This window comes from Pelobates fuscus, chromosome 12 (assembly GCF_036172605.1).
Source record: "Pelobates fuscus isolate aPelFus1 chromosome 12, aPelFus1.pri, whole genome shotgun sequence".
Lineage (NCBI taxonomy): Eukaryota > Metazoa > Chordata > Amphibia > Anura > Pelobatidae > Pelobates > Pelobates fuscus.
In genome coordinates, this window is record NC_086328.1 from 7516289 (window position 1) to 7538106 (window position 21818).

General features: G+C 42.3%; 2 protein-coding genes across 5 annotated transcripts in view; one reads left to right on the forward strand and one right to left on the reverse strand.

Annotated features, from left to right (window-relative positions):
* Positions 1-5100, forward strand: part of PLCG2 (phospholipase C gamma 2) — a 136861-nt gene extending 131761 nt beyond the window's left edge. For both annotated transcript variants that reach the window (XM_063438256.1, XM_063438257.1), the window contains exons 31-33: positions 183-271; positions 2153-2319; positions 4050-5100. In XM_063438256.1, the coding sequence (XP_063294326.1) occupies positions 183-271; positions 2153-2319; positions 4050-4092 (299 nt within the window). In that variant the 3' untranslated portion in view covers positions 4093-5100. The remainder of the gene's footprint in view (positions 1-182; positions 272-2152; positions 2320-4049) is intronic.
* A 4339-nt stretch (positions 5101-9439) lies between these two features.
* Positions 9440-17524, reverse strand: SDR42E1 (short chain dehydrogenase/reductase family 42E, member 1). Of its 3 annotated transcripts, none has more exons than XM_063438823.1 (3): positions 17448-17524; positions 11878-11977; positions 9440-10907 (listed from the first exon to the last, which is right to left on the reverse strand). In XM_063438823.1, exons 2-3 carry the CDS (start codon positions 11943-11945, stop codon positions 9800-9802), a joined length of 1176 nt encoding a protein of 391 aa, XP_063294893.1. In that variant the 5' UTR covers positions 11946-11977; positions 17448-17524; the 3' UTR covers positions 9440-9799. The 3 variants fall into 3 exon arrangements, with proteins under 3 accessions (XP_063294893.1, XP_063294894.1, XP_063294892.1); XM_063438824.1 differs by having other exon boundaries at positions 17416-17467; XM_063438822.1 differs by lacking the exon at positions 17448-17524 and adding an exon at positions 12310-12425.
* Positions 17525-21818: the final 4294 nt, after the last annotated feature.

The window sequence follows — 21818 nt, forward strand, 5'->3', positions numbered from 1 at the left end:
ATTACGCTGTTATTGCCTTGTGAGCAATGTCAAGCCAATTCATATATGGTCAGTGCAAAAAATAAAGGATTAAAAAAACAAAATTCAATAAATTCGTATCTGACACCAATCAGTAATGCTGCCATGGCTGTCAGCAAAAAAATATTGCAGTAAACATTAACTATATTATCTTTTTTTTTCAGGTTACAGGTCGGTCCCACTGAAAAACGGTTACAGTGAAAATATTGAGCTCTCTTCCCTCCTGGTACATTGCCAAGTTCAGAAAAACCTGGTGAGTGAGGAGGGAATGGATCCGATTTATATAAATTAGTAGGATTTAAACAGCACACACTGTTTCCAGAATATTCTCCTGTATATCGTTGTACCGGGGCTAATCTGTCATTAGGGACATTAGGGCAGTGGTGAAACTGTGGGAGTTTATGGGCAGAGTATTTATTTGTTACGTTTGGAGTGTTAGCATTCAGAGCCCTGTATCACAGTGTTAGAGGAAGACTATGAAGTCAATATTCTGCTGCAATCCCTTCCCCAATCACTAAAAGGGTGAATTAGGCCACTTTTCTCATAGACTCAAGTTCTGATTCCATGTAGCTCAATTCATCTTCTTCAATGTCTTATGATGCCATAAATCAGATTTCTCATTCAAGGGGAGGAGGGTCCTGCTATATATTGAATGAACCTACAGTGCACCATGAAATTTTTATGATGCTTATGAAGTCAGACTGCTTGCCAATGTAATCTGAATGTGAAATTAAAAGATACGCGGCAGCCCGACCCATCTGTTCGGTGACTTGACAAATCCACAATGAAGTCTTCTAATTTAATAGTAGGTCTGGTCTGATAAAGGCACATCTGCAGGCACTTAGATGGGAAATGTAAAATGATCAAAGTCCGCAGATGCTTGTAAAACAGGGTATTTCAGGTCTCAATAGCACAAAGCTGTGTTAGACAGTAACAAAGTCAAAATTACTCTTGTGATTATATTGTCAGTTAAGAAAATTGGGTAATTTCTAGAGAATAACTATTTTTTTTCAATTTTGACAAGGTTAATTTTACTGTATTTTCTTTTTTTTTAAATCAATTTTACTTCATTACTGTAGTTATATGAAATATCTGGCAAATTGCGGCTCGGTATTGTACACTTAGGACAGTATGTGTCATGGGGTATATTATGGCAAGGGAGAGGGAAAAAGGATTCTGTGAATGTTCAAGTTCTGAGTGTGGAATGATTGAGAATTAGGCTGTAAGTGGACCCTTTTGTGTATCTGGCAGACAATCACCTTGCTTTTCAGGCCATAAATTGCACATTGTAATCTGTAGAAAACTGCTATCTGCTCAACCCAAAGAGAATAAAACCTTTATTTTAAAGCAAAATGCAATCCTAGAAAATGTGATTGGGAATGGAAAAATGAACCAAAATGGAGATTATGAATTATTTTCCATTACTTTAAATGTTTAGAAAGGGTTTTACCAGGAGGAATAGTTAGATAATTCATTCATCTTCAGTTAAATGCCGGAGACCATGCTCAGTACAGGATACAGCTAGATGTTTATTGTAGAATTATGGGAAATGGAATTAAAGGGACACTCAAAGTACCTAAAGATCAAGGTATCCAAGTCTAGCATTGTCCAAAATATCATGCAGAATTGTTTGCTTGATGCCAGACACTCTGGTTGTATGTAAAAAAACATTTACCTTTTACTTCATGCTGCTGTCTTCTGGTTAGGTAAATCAAAGCATGTAATGTATGTATGTATGTGCACCTTACTCATGTCTCTTCTTCTTCTCAGAGAAGTTATGAATCAAACCAGACATGGAGGATATATCTGGTCTAAATTAGCAATGTATTTTAACATAGTAAATTGATTGTATTATACTAACAAAAATTGATGACTTGGCACATAAACAGTGAAGCAGCAAGGCATAGTATGGTTGATTGTATTGTTATTTTCAGATTTTGAAGCTATTGCCCTTAATCACTGACTGGATTTGGCATTTATTAGAGTTGGATTTTATCAGCATGTATTGTAAGAGCAGGACATGTTTATAGATGTTACCAGTGCTATCTTCCCTTGATGTTGGGCTGCTCTCATTTCCGCACCCCTGCCTGTAATGATGTGCCAGTGTAATATCGAGTCATTCTTCATATTTCAGGGAAGACAAGAAGATCTGTATTCCTCGTCTCAGGATCTTTGGAGGAAGACAGACCCGAATAAGGAACTTTTACTGTACGATACTCACCAGAACATGAGGAATGCCACGCGGGACGCCAGGCAGCTCAACGACAGCAAAGGTGCAAACCAGGATTCCCCAAACAAGAGGTGGGTAACTCGCAGAAGATGGCATTCAAAAGCACTCCCTGAAAGGCAATGATCTTACTACATCTCTCTCCCCAAACACACACTTTTTGGTCTCTGTTCCAGTTTTTTCTGTTCGCTAGAGACAAACACCTACCGTCAGTTAAGTGCAATATCACAGTCTTCACTGTGGGTGCAGATATTCTTTTTTTCTGCACAGTAAAGTAAGCATGGAGGAGAATCAGGTGTATTCACTAAACTCCTAATCATAGCAAATGTCTTTGTTATGTCTTATTCAGTTTGCTACAATGTGGGGTTTTATTAAATAGCCCTGTGTGTTAATCAGCTTCCAGGAGATAATGATTGTTGTCAGATCTTCCGGGATCGCCTCATTCTCCTGACACAAGAACAGACATTTGTATTAAGCAGAACTTGTGTGTAGTAAATTGGGTTAAAGGAGAATAGTTTGCTTTATTTGCCAAACTATAGCACTATAAACATTGATCTATAACGAAATATGTAATAAAAAAGTAGGCTTCTTAAAGTATAGTCGCCAAATTTCTTTTGGTATGTTTTTTGGTATGTTTTTTGGCAAATAAAATTTTATTCATAAAAAAAGACCAGTATGGAAAGATTAAAGGGAAACTCTAGTTAGCAGAACTACAGCTTAATGTAGTTGTTCTGGTGAGTATAACCATCCCCTGCAGGCACTTTAATGCAAACACTGTGTTTACATTGCCCCATAGGTACACCTTCAGGTGGCCACTCCTCAGATGGCTACTAGAGGTGCTTCCTGGAGCAGTGCTGCAGTGTGACTGCCGCTCAGTGTCTCCAAGCTAAGCATGGGGACACTGAATTTTCCTCATAGAGAGGCATTGATTCAATGCATCTCTATGAGGAGGTGCTGATTGGCAAAAACTGTATTTAGCCACGTCTCCATGTCGAATTCAGCCAATCTAATGTTTTCCCAATAGGGAAAGTTTTAGATTGGCAAAAAATTGGCAATTCTGATGATGTCACCAAGGAGGCAGATCGGGGGCGGGACCAGCGTTAGAAGACCCGCGCGGTGCTAGAAATAAGGTGAGTTTTCACCTTTTCCTAAGGGGGGCAAGCCACATAGATGGCGAATTAAACACTATAGGGTCAGGAATACATGTTTGTGTTTTTGACCCTATAGTGTTCCTTTAACAGCTGAATACACGTGCTACTACCTGCCACAAACACCACATTAATGGTGTCTGAACAACTATAAATTGCAGGAGAATAAAACACGAAGTAATTCAATATCTACTGGAAACTAGCTTTATGGTAGAGTCTAAAGTTAAAGGAAATTTGATTGGATGGGGCCTGGGAAACCGCTAATATTTTGTATTTGCAACAATCTGTAAATATACGTCCTATGGCCGTAATATGTAATTTAGTCTCCGGTTTCCATGATTTTTGGCCATAATAAATATATAACTGATTTTACATTAATATTGTTTTTGCGACCAGAATAAAATGTCCATAAGGTAAATGTTCCATAGAGTTAGATAGTATAACTTGGAAAGGGGACACATTAGAAAACGTGAATTAATACACAATGCACGGATAACCAAAATTTCATTTTTTTTAAGGTGAAAAAAAACAAAACTATATTGTTTCAATTAAATGAACTCCCATAGAGGAGGTCTGGTGATAAACCCTTGAATGCAGTTGGCTATATATATATATAAAATTAAAGCTGCTTATTTTACTGTATTTTGTATTTTAAGGTCAAAGGAGAAAAGTATCAGCAACAGCAGATTCTATTCATAACGAAAACGTTCTGAGCTACTTTGAAACCACCCACTATCAATCCTGGTACAAGATAATTGTGGACTCAGCTAGAGCTTCCTGCAAGACAGATACAGTTTAATAGAAGTACAACAAACATATATATGATCTTAGAAATAGAACATTTTTAAGCACGCTGGTTTCCGAGGACACTTTGAATACAGTCTGCGATCCTGCGGACAGTTACTGCCGTTACATTTCTTTATTTGGAGACAAATACTCAGTTTCCACCTCATGTTCTAGTTCAGAGACATTATAAGACTGTTTGCAGAAGATTATAGGATAGAATGCTCCGCACAAGGTTTTTCCTGTTTCGTTCAGAACGTTCCTTCGTTTTATTGCTGATTTTGGGAAAAATTTCAACTGGAACAGACTCCTGCTGCTTCAGACTTGTGGAAAGCTCCCTTCAAGTTCTGTTATTCCATAATTACATTTCTATACATCTTCAAAGCTGGAAGTGACTCAGGAGATAACTATTTTCAAACTATCTTAGCCTTTCATATTTAAAGGGACATTAAAGCCTCCTGACAAATGTTACGTTCGAGGCAGTTTGTGTGTGTGTGTGCATGTTACAGTTTTGTTTTAAACCAAGTGCCTAACCCTGGAGGTCTGTGATACAGTTTGTCTTTCGTAAAACAATGTGTAAAATTCTAAATATGAAACTGCACTGGAAGATTAAGCCATAATTGTATGTTGAATGCCTGTAAGGCAGCAATGTCACCAGACTACTTTCATACACTTTCTAGAAGCATGTCTGCACTAGTTTGGCAAGTACATTTTTCTTTTATATCCAAGTGACTGATTGTCCCCATTCATAAAAAGCATGCCATCTATACGTTTCCTAAAACCATTACAGTATCTTCAAATCTAGAGGAAATTACCATTCATTGTGATTTAAGTTTTTACTGATTATGGAGCTATATTTTGAAACATTAAGACTATGGAAATGACTTATCCAAAAGCTAGAGACATGTGGTATGAGCAATGTATTATTTGATTCTTTGTGTACCATCAGGAAGGGGTGGTTCTTTATATTCTTTGCACCCACTACTGTGTATACAGGCTGTACATACATTGGTTACCCCAACTAACTTGTATTCCAATGAAATTTAACATAGAGCGCAATTCTGATCTTTGTGATATGGCAATTTAAAGATATGAGCATGGCGACTTCCTGTAGGAATTGCCATTACCTCCTTTAATGACAGCCAACTAAGCAATACCCAACAGAGTTTTACAGATGCGAGTCTCACGTCATACATTTTATTATGCAACTTTAAACATTCAGAAAGTGGCAGTTACCATACACACTTATCCACATTTGAAATTTATATATAAAATCTTTAAGTTTAAACAGATTTCCAACTAATCTCAGTCTGCAATTTGCATAATTTTTTTACAGGTTTGAATATCATGAAATATCAGAAATCTGATGGGAAACCCAATTGAATGTTAATCCCTGCTTAGAGAAATTAGAATCTGAAAAGATAGAATAGCTGTTACTCTGTTTCAACTGTATTTCTTCAGGTTGTGAAAATTACTGCCAACTAGTGAATTGTGGAGTCTTTTTTAGTATTATTGGGATTTACATGGGGCCAACATTTTACAATCTTAATACTGAGATATAGGCCCAAGTAATGAGTCTAGCCATCACCAGCAAACAAGAGGTTATTGAGAAGCCTGACTGAACAAGCATAAAATCTGGATTCATGTGGCCGAAACGTTTTGCCTGCTTCTATGATAATATTTACACTTGGTGTTTACATAATAAGGTCGGTATCTCTGAATGGTAAACTATACTAATACAAGAAAAAGTGTATTTATTTGGAATCGCAAAAAGTTCTCTAACAATCATTTTTGAACAAACAAGCAGAAAGCTGCTACACGCTACTAACTGGGCGATGAGAGCATGTTCCTATCTAAAAGCCAACTAAGCACAGCTGTAGAGGTAATGATAAGCTACTTCCCATGTGACTGCTATTGAGCGAGACTGAACTTTTTTTGTGAAGTGAAATTATGGGGCAAAATGCAAACCGTGATACAATCAGCAGAGAAATCCTTTCTAGAGGCCTGAAGGTTTCTCTACTTTTTACAACGCACGTCCAGAATTGATCATTACATGTAAATACACCGTGTGTTTATCTGTAGGTCACAAGTCATTTAGCTTTGAACAAGTATGGATAAAGTGCACGCAGCCCATCCCTGTACACTTCACTTACTTGCTCGTTGTCACAGTGTGCCTTATTAAGCTGAAAGCACACAAAATCCCTGCCTTTGTGACCTGAGCCAAAATAAAGATCACCTGGCGTAATAATGTATATTAGGCAGTGTGGTGCAATCTGCAGGAACATTGCATTGGTGTCCATGGAGAATGATCCATATTTCAATTTGTTTTGTACAATTTAGTTTAATTGCTGGAGCCCATTCACTTTAATTATTTAAGTTGCCCCTAACATTTCTAACCGGCAAACAATGTTTTGTTTGTGTCAATAGTTTTTAAAGAGGTGTAAAGGGTTGGAGGCACCTCATTTTATAACTGCATAATTCTCATTACATAATTTATTTCACGCCATGTTATGAGTATTCAGCCCGTAGGCTCAGTTTCTTGTTTTCAGCTGATGGGATACATCGCGAGTTTGTCAAAATGTGGTTGTTGTGACACATGTCAAAGATGCTTCTTACAACCTCAAAGTGTAAAGTCAAAATGCAGATTACTTTTATATGGAGTTCTGTCATTTTCTATTAAAGATTTGCTGTGATTATGCTCAAACACTGTGTCCTCTCTATATATTTTCTCCATCAGCTTTATTAAAAGCCATCTTTCACTGCCCTTCTATTTAAATTAAAAATAAATCATGTGTGAAAGGACAAAAAGAAACGAATGACAACAGGACACAGGAACTGCAAAGACATGCAATACCAGACGACTTATTCTCTTACCTGAATATAGGGAGAAATGACAAGTGGACTACCAAACTAGCCCATCTGGGAGAGTCACTTGGTTGACTATTTTGGACTACAGAAGGTAGTCCCCATGTAAATATTACAGTTTTCTGCTGAACAACCTCAATAACTTTGGTGTGGGGAAAAGAGGGGCAGGTTAAAGCAACCCCAAACACCTAAAAACAGCAAGCAAAATTGCTTTATTTCACGTAAAGTGCAGCTTTCAATAGAAATTCTGGAATGTTGACTGTCCCATTTTCTGCTTATTTCTACGCACTGAATGTAAATCACTGCCTGTGATTGGTCAGCAGGTATTCTCAGTCAAATGATTGGCCATTGGGATCTGTGTCCAGCTTCTGCAGAAATCACAACCAGCAGTAGAGGACCCTCACTGCCCATCCCGGCCAACCAAAGAGCAAACCAGTCTGTCTCATCATAACAACAACTACATTAATAGAGACAATGTGAAATATCCAGTTTATTTTTCATATTTATGCCATGATGGCAAGAACATTTTTACAAAATGGTCATTTTAAGTTAGAATTTTCACAACACAGACATTTGGCCATTCTTTGTATTTTGAAATACTAGATTTAATAATAATAAAACGAGTTTCTTATTGTAAACAATTATTTCCAGTGACAATTCATATTACAGACCACATAATATTTCGTACAAATAATGTAAAAACAAACCAGGAAAGAAAGAACGTACACGAGAAAGTTACAGTTTTATCCCAGGATATGCTAGAAGGAAGCACTCAAAGGAATATGTTTAGGCCAAGCCATGGATATTGGGAATAATCCTGGTTCTTTGTTGGTCCTCAGTTGGTTAGATCCAGCCAAATTCTGCATGAGCTTAGAGAATACAGATATGTTGCTCACATAGAGACAGTCCCAGATAACAAAGCTTATACCATTTTATAAAATACTTCAAGGTTATGAAATTATTAAATAGAATTACCCAACAGACAAAAATAGTCCATTAGATCAACTCCAACAGTAAAACTTTAAAAGACACAAAAAAAAAAAAACCAACCCAAAACAATAAATTAAAAGCAGTACAGCGTCACAAAATGTTGTAAACATTGACCCACACACCATTATTAGCCGAAAGCCATTAAAGGCTCTTTCGCCATCAGATCTTTCGGGATTTGAAGGAGTTCATGTTTTGAGGTCTTCATGCACAGCATGAGGACGTCAAACACACAGATAAGAACTAGATTTAGTGCTTCATGAAGATTGCTATGAATTTGTCATTGTTCCACCATGCTTCTCTACAAAAAGTATATGATCGGATGAGGGTTCATCAGGATTGGGCTACAGAGGGGAAAAGGTCTCCACACTGCAACAAAACGTTATGTTTAAAGGGTTATCCTAGTACCATGACCAATACAGTAAGTTGAATTGGTCACGATGCCTGGTGTCTAGGCAGCATTTCACAATGAAGCAATGCACATACAACATGGAGGACCATACTCTAAACAAAAAAATAAAAAAAATAATATCACTTAAAGGTTAAAAGAACACAGACACCAAAATATGTATTAAGTATACCAAAAAACAAAAACCGGATGGCTCACATTGCTATGGTCAATATGGACAGAGAATCGGCCTCTCTTTTGCATGTGGTGGCAGTGATTGACGACTTCTGGCCACACTAGCTGCCGTGGACAACATTTCACACAATGCAAAGTCTGCATCATTTTACCCATAGCCTACAACAGTTGGAAATACAAAAGACAAGCAAATCTTTAATCTAGAATGTCTGGAACCCAGTTTGCTAGAGAGTTGCTAGGTGTAGGACTAGAAATCATGACCCGGCCTTGTTCAATGCTAATGCTACACAGTTTAAAAACACCGGCTACATTTGTCTGAAAGGCAGATCTCCCATACCGAATTACACACAGTAAGCATTAGTGTTCAGCCATGATAAGAGGTAGCAAGGTCTTTATTTTAAAAATGGTTGCAATAGTATCTAAATTAAGGACACAGAAGAAAGATGACCCTGTTAAAAGAGCAAGACAATTGTTTTATGGCACCCTTGAGGTCAGAATTTTAGTTTTTCTTTCATTCATGTGAGGTAGTATGTAGCTCAGGACGGGGGGACGTGTGGCCACATTTCCCCACCTATTAGAGGTTAACTGTAGAAGTCTAAACTAGGGATCGACGGATATTGTTTTTTTTTTTGGAGCCAATACTGATAGTCTGTGAACTTTCAGCCAATAACTTACCGATATTCTGTACTTATACCATTTCTAAAAAATTAACTATTTCTACACACATCTACTGTTAACTGAACATGTTTATTTTTTTTTGCTATTTTTTTATATATAAAAAGGTAAATGCACAAAATATATTGTTTTAGTCCCCCTTCCCTGCTTCTTACCTGGCCAGGGAGGGGGATATGGCATTCCCTGGGGGGCCCAGCACACTTGCATACCTTCCCAGCAGCTCCCCTGTATAACTCTCACGGCCTGTGTGCAGCGCGGAGCGTTACCATGGTAACACTCTGACGGCCACAGGACTCGCGAGAGTTAGACAGGGGAGCTGCTGGGAAGGTAAGTAAGAGTGTGCTAGGCCCCCCCCCAGGACCCTGATGGCGGTCCTGGTCTGCATTATCAGTATCTTTATTGGCTGATACCGATATTGCTGAAAGTACAGAATATTGGCCAGACCGATAATCGGTCGATCCCTGGTCTAAACACAATAGTTTAGAACTAAAAGTAAAAAAATTGAATTAGGGTTTAGTAGGTTGCACTCCCTACTCTTGGGATCCACGAAAGGATTACCAAAAGAAACAACAGGACAAACAATATGTCCCATATATAACTCCTGTTCTTAACCTTCCTGGCTTGATTACTATATCCATGAGATTTAAACCACTCAGCAACCTCATGCATGTTGTATCCTTGAGGTTCGTAGGCCAAGTCCCGCTTAGCTTTTTCAATGCTGAAGTAGTGAGTGACGCCAGTTTTATAGACCTCAGTACGTGTTAGTAAAGGTTGGAAGTTATAGATGGGGGAAATAAGAAAGTGAACCCACTCAGTTATGAAGGCAATAAAGTATACAAGAAAGAGAGGTAGACGAATAGTAGGGAATTTGTAACCTAGACCCTCCACAAAGGGTCGGAAAAATTCAAAGTTGTTGATTGGTGTGCCATCTGAAATAAAGTACGGCTGACCAGCTGCTACATAGTTTTTCTCAGGTGTGAGGGCTTTTGCAGCTAGAATATGGGACAAAACCAGATTATCTACATGGACAAACTGTACAAGGTTCTTGGGATCGCCGTATAAATATTTGAAGCGGCCAGTTTCAAGGTAACCGATGATCCTGGGGAGGTGCCTTTGTTCCCCAGGACCATAGATGCCTGCAGACCTCAGTGCGCAGGTTTTCAGACTTCCATATCCATTTTTCGATTCACTATCATTTGCTTTAAGCACTAACATTTCAGCAATTGACTTTGTGCGGGAATAGTTATCAGGGTGGAGATGGAGAGGTAGGTATGGCAGAGACTCATCCCCGTCATTAATCTCTTGGCCTCCAAATACCACATTGAAGGTGCTAGTATAAACAAGCCTCCCAACACCTTTATTGATGCAGGCTTGAATTAAATTATTGGTACCGTTTACGTTAATTTCTTCTATTTTACGGGTCTGGAGTTGCTCGCGGCCTGACATGCCATAGGAAGCAGTATGGAATACGCAGCTCACATCTGTTAAGGCATTTTCAAGGGCAGGGATGGAACGGATATCTCCTTGGATAAAACGAATTCCTTCAGGAACAGACAAGACCGGCTTCTGAATATCAAAGAGGATGACGTTTACTCCCTTCTGGTGCAGTTTGCAACCCAACCTAAAATAAGACAAACATAAAGTGTGTGTTTTTTTTGTGTTTTTTTACACAGTTGCATTAATAGTACACCACAAGACTGTTTGGTGACCTGGTGTTCGTGCACCAAACCGGCTTTGATGTTTAATAAATGGATTGTAATGGGACATAGCATGTGGTTGTGAGAATAAGGAAGATTTTCCCTAATGCATGAAAACCCCAAAGAATCTCCACTGGGGAAATTTAAATAAGCACGTAAAGGCACTAATGGATTTATTTTTCTTTTATGAAGCCTACTGAGAAAGTCTAAAAATAACAGGGGGCAGCTGTAGTACAACTTTAGAGAGTCACTATTAGGGACCCCTCTCCTGCCTTACTAGTTTTTATCTGGTATCGGGCAATAAAACAAAAGACCCCAAAAGGCGCAGCAAATGTGCCCGTGGCAGTGACAAGTTAAAGCAGGTTCAGGAATGCCTCAGCAGCTCTTTACTTATGAGCAGACGCAATATGCTTAGAGTTGCTTGTGAACTTTAGTTACCTTCCAGGACCTGGCACAGCTACCCTCCAGCTGTGTGTGCAAGCTTATGAGAGATCAGGTACCCACCTGCAGCATGGCAATGACACAAACCCTTTTTAGGTGCCCCTGCCCTTTAATCTATCACAGCTCTTCTTTCAAAAGTTAGATCGCCCACTCTCTAGAATCAGATCTCTCCATTAGAACTTCCATAGTCATCATTGCTTTATTGGAGCAATTTAATAAGGATTGTATATTTGTGGCCATAAAGTTACAATAAATATATCTCATTATGTAAAAACCTCTAGGGCAAAATGAGTTGTAAGATGCATGGCAGTTACATATATTTGTTCACATGCACACTGCTTGTAATTGCTAGCTACCAAGAAAGCTCACACTTCTGATCATTAGTTAAATGTTCCCATAGAGCAGGTTACCATTACAAATTTTCATAATTATGCAATCAGACACTGCACCAACCTGTGTCCAAAATATCCGCCTCCTCCTGTAATTAGTACAGTTTCTGTGGGGGATTGAGAGATGCCCATTGTATGGTCCAGTTTCAGAAACACAGCCAAACCTTACAGTTGAAAGGGAAAAAAATGAATAAGAAAATGTAAAGATAAAATGTTCATATGCTTAAAAGAAAAAATACAAATTGGTACAATCAGTTCTGCTCATCATGCCCTCCTGTTTGACGCAAAGGTTTAACTATAAGAAGTCCAGATGTCAGAGTGTGTTGGAGAAAAAAAATTATCGTAATACAGTTGCAACTGGTTGCCAAATATAACTACAAAAAAAACAAAACAAAAAGTCCTGCGCTCAAACTCCCAGCACTCCTGGGCGGCAGCAAAAACCATGGTACACAGTACACCACAAGGAAGCAAGGTGAAAGGCTAGCGTAGGACCCACCTGAGAGGTTTGCCTTGACGTGGCATGCGGGCTAAACTCTCACGGCCATTGAAGAGACTAAATAACCTCAATTTATTTAAATATTGCATAGGGATTTGGGAAGAGCGCAGGTAAGTTCTCTTGTTTCCAAATATATCATTTAAAAAAAATAATATTAACGAATTGATAAAAAAGCAAAACAAAACAGTGCGACAGCAGCAAACAAGAAAAAGTTGCAGTTTTGTTGTGAAAATGCCATTCTTGTACTAGCGTTCTATTTACACATTTATTGCATTGGTATACAGTACACAGAAACACTGAGCTTCACAATTGTACACAAGAACAAATATTTGCATTTGTTGCTTTGTCTCTATATAATATGAGAAGCAGAATGTAAAGATAAGATTGTAAGCCACAGTCCTGCATAACCAGATTTTCATATTTTTGAAAGTCTGAGAGCAATGCAAGCCATGCTGGATTTTAAAGTTAAGAGATACTGATAAATTCGGAGCAATGTGGATAAAGATCCCGCTAATCTCCTCCCAGTTTAAAATGAATCTATAGTGAAAAAGCAAACTTGCTTTAAATGCCCCCAAATGTATTGAATACATCATATAACTAAGATACACAATGTATTTAAAGGACCACTCTAGTGCCAGGAAAACATACTCGTTTTCCTGGCACTAGAGTGCCCTAAGGGTGCCCCCACCCTCAGGGACCCACTCCCGCCGGGCTCTGGAAAGGGGACAGTGTTTAAAACTTACCTTTTTCCAGCGGTGGGCGGAGAGCTCTCCTCCTCCGATCCTCCTCTTCTCCTCCCCATCGGCTGAATGCGCACGCGCGGCACGAGCTGCGCGCGCATTCAGCCGGTCACATAGGAAAGCATTCATAATGCTTTCCTATGGACGCTTGCGTGCTCTCACTGTGAAAATCACAGTGAGAATCACGCAAGCGCCTCTAGCGGCTGTCAATGAGACAGCCACTAGAGGAAATAGGGGAAGGCTTAACCCATTCACAAACATAGCAGTTTCTCTGAAACTGCTATGTTTAGGAAAAAATGGGTTAATCCTAGAAGGACCTGGCACCCAGACCACTTCATTAAGCTGAAGTGGTCTGGGTGCCTAGAGTGGTCCTTTAATGTAAAATAGAGATTACTCACCTCTATATGCCAGCGCCGCTTTGTGGGTGCTCCTCAATGTGTAACACCCACCTCCAGGCCATCCTCTGCGCCACCGGTCTTTACGTGCCCTGTTTTTGGACACATCCTCCACACTCAGTGACGCGGGTGCGCTTGTTGCCAGTGTCTTAGCGGAGCGGAGTCACATCACTCCGTTCCCATACTCCCTAGCCAGGGCTAGCAGTGCCAGCTAGGGGTCTCCATACACTATGCACTATCCTGTGGGAGGAGTCTCCATACACTATCCTGTGGGAGGAGTCTCCATACACTATCCTGTGGGAGGAGTCTCCATACACTATCCTGTGGGAGGAGTCTCCATGCACTATCCTGTGGGAGGAGTCTCCATGCACTATCCTGTGGGAGGAGTCTCCATGCACTATCCTGTGGGAGGAGTCTCCATGCACTATGCACTATCCTGTGGGAGGTCTTCATTGCTCTCCCTTGACTCTGCATTCAGTGTCTCCCGAGGCATTGACCAACAGCAAAAAACAGAACTTTTAAAATCAGTTTTTCCCCAGTCTATAGATGACATTTTATGATATTTAAAAAGAAACTAAAAAAAAATTGCGGTACAGGTATCCTACAGGTACCTACCACACAGCGACTAGAGGGGCTTCCGGGTAATTAGGCAACGCTACGAATCAGGACATCCAGCGTCACTCACAACCCAATGCCTGTTAGGTCCCTGACATCAGCGCGAAGGAGGAGTGGAGGCTGAGCCTAAGCCAGCACAGAGGAACACTGGGTTTTAACCCCTTCTGCACCATGGAGGAAAAGACACTATAGTGCTAGTAATAAATAAATACACACAACAACTTTGTTTTCCTGGCACTATAGTTTACTTTTAAAGCGGCACTGTCATGGCCGCATCCGCTTTTTCAACATTTGTTTACCCCCTCTCAACTGCAATACATTTTATTGTCCATCAAATGCCACTAGGACCCCCATTTTACCTCTTTAATAAACTTTATTTTATGCCTGTATCCAAGTCCTGGGCGCCGTGATCTTTGTGTGGGACACGTCATCTTCCCACACTAGATAGCGCTATGAAATTCCCTCGCAGTTAAACACTTGGGCATTCGCTACTGTCCGAAAATCGGAAGGGAATTTCGTCAATGCATTTGTAAGAAAGATGAATGAATGAATAAATTACAAACGCATGAAAGAAGACCTCTTCATTTGTTTAGTTTATTACAAGGAGGGAGCTACCAGCTTGCAGATCTCTCCTTGTAATAGCATTACTCCCTGCCACTTTCCAACTCCCCACATGCTCCTGTCATTCTATGAAGGTCAATAAGACCCCCATATTAGCATTCAGGATATTAAAATCCCCCGAATGCCCTTACTTGCTATGCCATGAGTAGGGGCATGTCTAGAAAACAGCCAGTGGCTGCTCACTGTTAAAGATAAAAAAAAAGCCCCCCACCCACCAAATTAAGTATAGAGGGACATCTCCTAAAATTATTAACAGGGGAGGCAAAGTATGCTCCCCCGACCCACGCCCTGCGAGTACAGGTTATTCAACAGAATGGAGTACCTATTGTCTACCCCCTCCCCCCACGCCAAAAGTAACAGAACCTTATGTCTCCCCCGTGGCCCCCATCCATGAGCAGTGGGTATGGGCCCTCAGTGACCAAGGGGGGGAATCTTTTGTCACCCCCCCCCCCAGTGCCGCTTTAAGGTCGGGTTAAAGGGAAAAGTCTAGAATGTAATCTCATTTGAGCAGAGCCCTTTGTACCATCGGTTCTTGTGCATCCAACGCGTCTTTTGCAAATAGTTGTCTGTTTGTCCACCTAATGTGCAGTGCTGTGGAATTTGTTGGCACGTTACAGATAATTATAATAAGGCATTAATAGATGGTTAGTGGTTGGCATTATAGGTCTGCATTTTACCTATATGAATCAAGAGTATAGAACATTTGAATTCAATATACCAGGCCTTATCACCATAGCCCTAAGCAGGGCATCTAGATGCAACTGCAACCAAATGTAAACATGTATTTGTAAATTACAAAATGGGCAATGAGATTCTCTCAGCATCAATATCTGTCAAGGAAATGGGCACCATCATGTCTACTGATTAAAATAATAACCCACAAACAATACCTTTAATACTAACTATAATAACTTCTATAAACATGGCTGTCAGCGGGTCTTCCAGCCAAGGATACCCACTGGAGGAGTGATGCCAACTGTAGTCTCTCCTCCGGTTAGTATAATACTCATCCAGCCCTAGAGCCAGCATCACACTCCTATCACCTTTATCAAGCTGCAATGACTAATACAAAGAAATGATCATACAGCCATCTCACTTGCCCTCCTCCTGCAGACCCTCACTCACCCTCCTCCTCCTGCTGCAGACCCTCACTCACCCTCCTCCTCCTGCTGCAGACCCTCACTCACCCTCCTCCTCCTGCTGCAGACCCTCACTCACCCTCCTCCTCCTGCTGCAGACCCTCACTCACCACCCTCCTCCTGCTGCAGACCCTCACTCACCCCCCTCCTCCTGCTGCAGACCCTCACTCACCCCCCTCCTCCTGCTGCAGACCCTCACTCACCCTCCTCCTCCTGCTGCAGACCCTCACTCACCCTCCTCCTCCTGCTGCTGCAGACCCTCACTCACCCTGCTCCTCCTGCTGCAGACCCTCACTCATCCTGCTCCTACTGCTGCAGACCCTCACTCACCCTCCTCCTACTGCTGCAGACCCTCACTCACCCTCCTCCTACTGCTGCAGACCCTCACTCACCCTCCTCCTACTGCTGCAGACCCTCACTCACCCTCCTCCTACTGCTGCAGACCCTCACTCACCCTCCTCCTACTGCTGCAGACCCTCACTCACCCTCCTCCTACTGCTGCAGACCCTCACTCACCCTCCTCCTACTGCTGCAGACCCTCACTCACCCTCCTCCTACTGCTGCAGACCCTCACTCACCCTCCTCCTACTGCTGCAGACCCTCACTCACCCTCCTCCTACTGCTGCAGACCCTCACTCACCCTCCTCCTACTGCTGCAGACCCTCACTCACCCTCCTCCTACTGCTGCAGACCCTCACTCACCCTCCTCCTACTGCTGCAGACCCTCACTCACCCTCCTCCTACTGCTGCAGACCCTCACTCACCCTCCTCCTACTGCTGCAGACCCTCACTCACCCTCCTCCTACTGCTGCAGACCCTCACTCACCCTCCTCCTACTGCTGCAGACCCTCACTCACCCTCCTCCTACTGCTGCAGACCCTCACTCACCCTCCTCCTACTGCTGCAGACCCTCACTCACCCTCCTCCTACTGCTGCAGACCCTCACTCACCCTCCTTCTACTGCTGCAGACCCTCACTCACCCTCCTCCTCCTGCTGCAGACCCTCACTCACCCTCCTCCTCCTGCTGCAGACCCTCACTCACCCTCCTCCTCCTGCTGCAGACCCTCACTCACCCTCCTGCTGCAGACCCTCACTCACCCTCCTGCTGCAGACCCTCACTCACCCTCCTGCTGCAGACCCTCACTCACCCTCCTGCTGCAGACCCTCACTCACCCTCCTGCTGCAGACCCTCACTCACCCTCCTGCTGCAGACCCTCACTCACCCTCCTCCTCCTCCTCCTGCTGCAGACCCTCACTCACCCTCCTCCTGCTGCAGACCCTCACTCACCCTCCTCCTGCTGCAGACCCTCACTCACCCTCCTCCTGCTGCAGACCCTCACTCACCCTCCTCCTGCTGCAGACCCTCACTCACCCTCCTCCTGCTGCTGCAGACCCTCACTCACCCTCCTCCTGCTGCTGCAGACCCTCACTCACCCTCCTCCTGCTGCTGCAGACCCTCACTCACCCTCCTGCTGCTGCTGCAGACCCTCACTCACCCTCCTGCTGCAGACCCTCACTCACCCTCCTCCTGCTGCTGCTGCTGCAGACCCTCACTCACCCTCCTCCTCCTGCTGCTGCTGCAGACCCTCACTCACCCTCCTGCTGCCCTCCCTCCCGGTGTCCTTACTCAGGGAGCCGACTCTCCAGCTGTGGTGGGTGGTACTAGACAGGAGGCGGAAGTCGTGCAGCCAATCACAGCCTCTCTTTCTGTAACCCGCGAGAATGACAGCCCGCATCCTGCCGCTGTATATATAACAGGAGAACATTTCGTACAACAACATGGCGGCGCCCATTGCGTTCCACATCACGGCGAGCGGGGCTGAACTGATAGCTGGGCGTAGTCCGTACAGCAATATGGCGGCGCCCAGTGGCTGGTAAGGAAGGAAGTTTAGATCCAGCATGGCGGGGAAACTGGACTCTCAGCAGATGGAGAATGTGCTGCAGGCACTGAGAGCGGTCAGCCGCAGCCTGGGTATGGACTATACAGTAACACCTTAAATAACTCATCAACAATATATTATATATCTCACTAATTATATTTTATTAATATATTATCCCAAGCTTTACTCTCCATATCTCATTAATTATATTTTATTAATATATTATATTATCCCAAGCTTTACTCTCCACATCTCATTAATTATATTTTATTAATATATTATATATTATATTATCCCAAGCTTTACTCTCCATATCTCATTAATTATATTTTATCAATATATTATATATTATATTATCCCAAGCTCTACTCTCCACATCTCATTAATTATATTTTATTAATATATTATATATTATATTATCCCAAGCTTTACTCTCCACATCTCATTAATTATATTTTATCAATATATTATATTATGCCAAGCTTTACTCTCCATATCTCATTAATTATATTTTATTAATATATTATATATTATATTATGCCAAGCTTTACTCTCCACATCTCATTAATTATATTTTATTAATATATTATATATTATATTATCCCAAGCTTTACTCTCCACATATCATTAATTATATTTTATTAATATATTATATTATCCCAAGCTTTACTCTCCACATCTCATTTTGCTCTAAATTTAGAGTTTGAGGAATAATGCTGAGTCTGTTGTAAATTCTGCTTCTCTCAGAAGTAATGTATAATACACTATGGATGGGCTCAATGAAGTGGTCTGGGTGCCAGGTCCCCCAGGTTTTAACTGTGCAGCTGTAAGCATAGCAGTTTTAGAGAAACTGCTATGTTTACATATGGGTTAATCCAGCCTCTAGTGGCTGTCTTCCTGACAGCCACTAGAGGCGCTTCCGCGACGCTCCATGCGAAAATCGCATTGAGCACGCAGAACGTCCATAGGAAAGCATTGAGTAATGCTTTCCTATGGGTGGTTTGAATGCACGCGCGGCTCTGACCGCGCATGCGCATTCGGCTCCACTCGGAGGGGGAGGAGAGGTCACCAGCACAGAGAGAGCCTGGCGCTGGATTAAGGTAAGTGGTTGAAGGGGTTTAACCCCTTCTGCCCAGTGGGAGGGGGGCCCTTAGAGTGGGGGGGGGACCTAAGGACTACATAGTGCCAGGAAAGTGAGTTTGTTTTCCTGGCACTATAGTGGTCCTTTAATATTTGGTGTTGAACTTGAGGGAATGGAGAGAGAAAGTCAGACATGGGGATTACGACAAAACAAGCTTAATAAACATGTTATTTACTGCCTAATAAATACATCATCAGCATTAGCGTAAACAGGCTAACAAGCGGAACTAGCAGGTGATTTAACCTCTGGCATCATTAACAGTGTACAGCTCCTCGTGCTGTACAAGAAAATGAAAATGAAATATAAAGGGTGGCAATAATAGCGCAGTCCGGGCCACTTGCTACTCAATATTGCCTTTAAACATGCTATATAGCTACGGAGAAGTAAGGTCACTGAAAATGAGTGAACCGATTCGTTAGTGCAACACAGAATAAACTTAATAAGGAGAAATCACGTTGCAGGAGGTAAGTATGGTAGACAGCGTCCGCTTTAATCGGGGAGGAATCGGATCCAAAGCTGTAGGCTGAGAGGTAGGATCAGCCGACTTCTAGAGGTGGGAACCTCTGAGTGAATGCAGAAAGGTCTTGTGGTGTGGTAACATAGCCAGGAAGGTTCGGCTGGTGGCTGGCGTATCCACGCCCAAACAAAGCCCTCTTCTGGCCCCAGGCTTGTGTGAGTGCCTGCATCAATAGTCCTCAGGTTCCGGACTTCTCAGACACCTTGTCCTTTCCCCGTCCATGGTAAGTGGGGGGCCTGGTTGGTGCAAGCTGCTGACTGCGTGCCATGCTCCTTACACAAGGACGAGGTAGTGCCTTGGGTGTCTCTCGGCCTAGTTAGGCGAGTGGTTGTACTGAGGGGCACGGTGGTAGCAGGATCACCTCGAGGGGTGTTCAATGTTCCCCAACGGGTCGCTTTCAGCTCGGACCCCCTTGATACTGTGGCATTCCAGCTTGGGATCTTGCTCGAATCCTCTCCCAGAAGGCCTGAAATATTTTGTCCAGGCAACATAGGATGCTTGTTGCAGGGCTATGAGGAGCATTGTCTGGCCGCCATCTTAGGCGCAGGTGTGTTGCAAGGGAATAGCACCAGGTAGCTCGAGGTTGCGTTGGGCTGACCACCATGAAACCCCCACCAGTCCTAAGCTGTAGGCCGCAGGGGAGTCTGACACCCGCTGTGTCTGCAGGATTCAGACTAAATTAACTCCGATAGGTAACGGTGTGCTCCCCAGGAGTAAGATCAGGATTCCAGCCAAAAATATAGCAGTGTTGCCCCACTTTAGTGCATTTTAGTGATTTTTCTGGAGGAGCTGTAGCACCATGCGACTGACTCAGTCTGTGGTCAGGCCCCGCCCCCTGTCTTCTGTAGTTTAAAAACCTATATGACATAAGAGATATCATAGTTCAACAGTATGTTGGAAAAAGTGTGAGTTTCTGACTCTTTTATGTGGTCTGTATAACGTTTATTAAGTGTAAGAGTGACAAACTTTTGTGGTGTTTTGCTGCACTGGATTGTGCTTTTATAAGTGCCTATTTTCCCTTAATTTTGCTGTGTATTTTAAGATTGTTCCTTTAACGTTTAAACCAAAAACCCTGTGATAAGCTGTTTAATCTAATATTGCCATCTGGCTATCTGTCTGGTTTCAGACTGGATCAGCTGGTTTAGTTAGGTTCCCCCCTTTACACTCATTAAGTCCCAACCCATGGACCTTATCCCAGTCACAGAACCAGTTGTGCTGGCCTTTTAGAAAAACTATTTTCGTAATTATCCTGCAACATTCCCCTGAGGCAAGCAGGGATCCCGATACTTACATTCATCCATGTGCAAGCCGATCTGCTTTTTATAAGCCGTGAGCTGATTATATTTATTGGTGAGTAATGTTTATTGGTGAGTATGGTGAGTATGTATTATATTTATTGGTGAGTATGTATCATAGCACCGCCATGGCTTCATCTTTGTAGCTGTTACACTATTGTAAAGCCACCTCCCGGCTTGACGTGCTCTGCTTTACATTACCGTGTTGTTGGCACTTCCCCCAAGAAGAGCAAAACTCCTCCATGACACCTCACTGCCAGCAAGCTGGACCACCTGTTGGATGTCTCCCCTGCTCTCTCTGCCAGTATTTCTGTGGGGTAGATGTCTATCCTGAAGCACTGATTGACCGGTGGGAAAGCATTATTTTTATATAATTTGTCTTTCTCCCAATCTATACATATGCTAGCAAATCTAGGCAATGCATAGATGAAATGTAGTACTTCACATGTCCTGCAATCATGAAATGGATTATCTATAAAATGTCTGCATTTTTAATTGCAAATCCATAAATAAAATGTTTATTCTAAATGAGGCAATTTATTCCATCACATTAATTGCACCTTGACTTTAAAGGTAGAACTCTAAGCAGCATAATGAGTACAGCTCCCTGTTATGGTGCCCAGAGTCCCCTTGTGCCTTTTTATGTATAACATTTTCTTTCGAATGGTTAAACACCTACCTGGGTCCCCAAGCACCTGCAGCATGGCTCCTTCTTAAGACATCACTAAAATCCATACTTCAACTTTTGTATCATCAATTCTGCCCATCTCTGAACAGAATTCTTTGGCTTAGAGCATCAGCTGATGGTCTCGGCAACTTAATTAACTCAAAAGAGTGATAATATAGAATAAGAACTTCAGCTTTAGCAGAATATGAAGCAGGGGCTGGACATGGGGAGGATGACTCTTAACACCAACATTACTTCATAGATGCAGCCCTTGTAGTTTGAGTTAAAGGACCACTATAGGCACCCAGACCACTTCAGCTCAATGATTGGTCTGGGTGCCAGGTCCCCCTAGTTTTAACCCCGCAGCTGAAAACATAGCAGTTTCAGAGAAACTGCTATGTTTACACTGCAGGGTTGGTCCAGCCTCTAGTGTCTTTCTCCCTGACAGCCTCTAGAGCCCGTTTCCACGATTTACACGGAGTAAATCGCACTTATTTG

Coding starts and splice junctions, on each gene's coding strand:
- SDR42E1 (XM_063438823.1), bottom strand. CDS start 11,945: ATGGGCATCTCTCAATCCCCCACAGAAACTGTACTAATTACAGGAGGA. Junction 10,908..11,877: donor GGCGGATATTTTGGACACAG/GTTGGTGCAGTG, acceptor GTCTTATTTTAG/GTTGGGTTGCAAACTGCACC.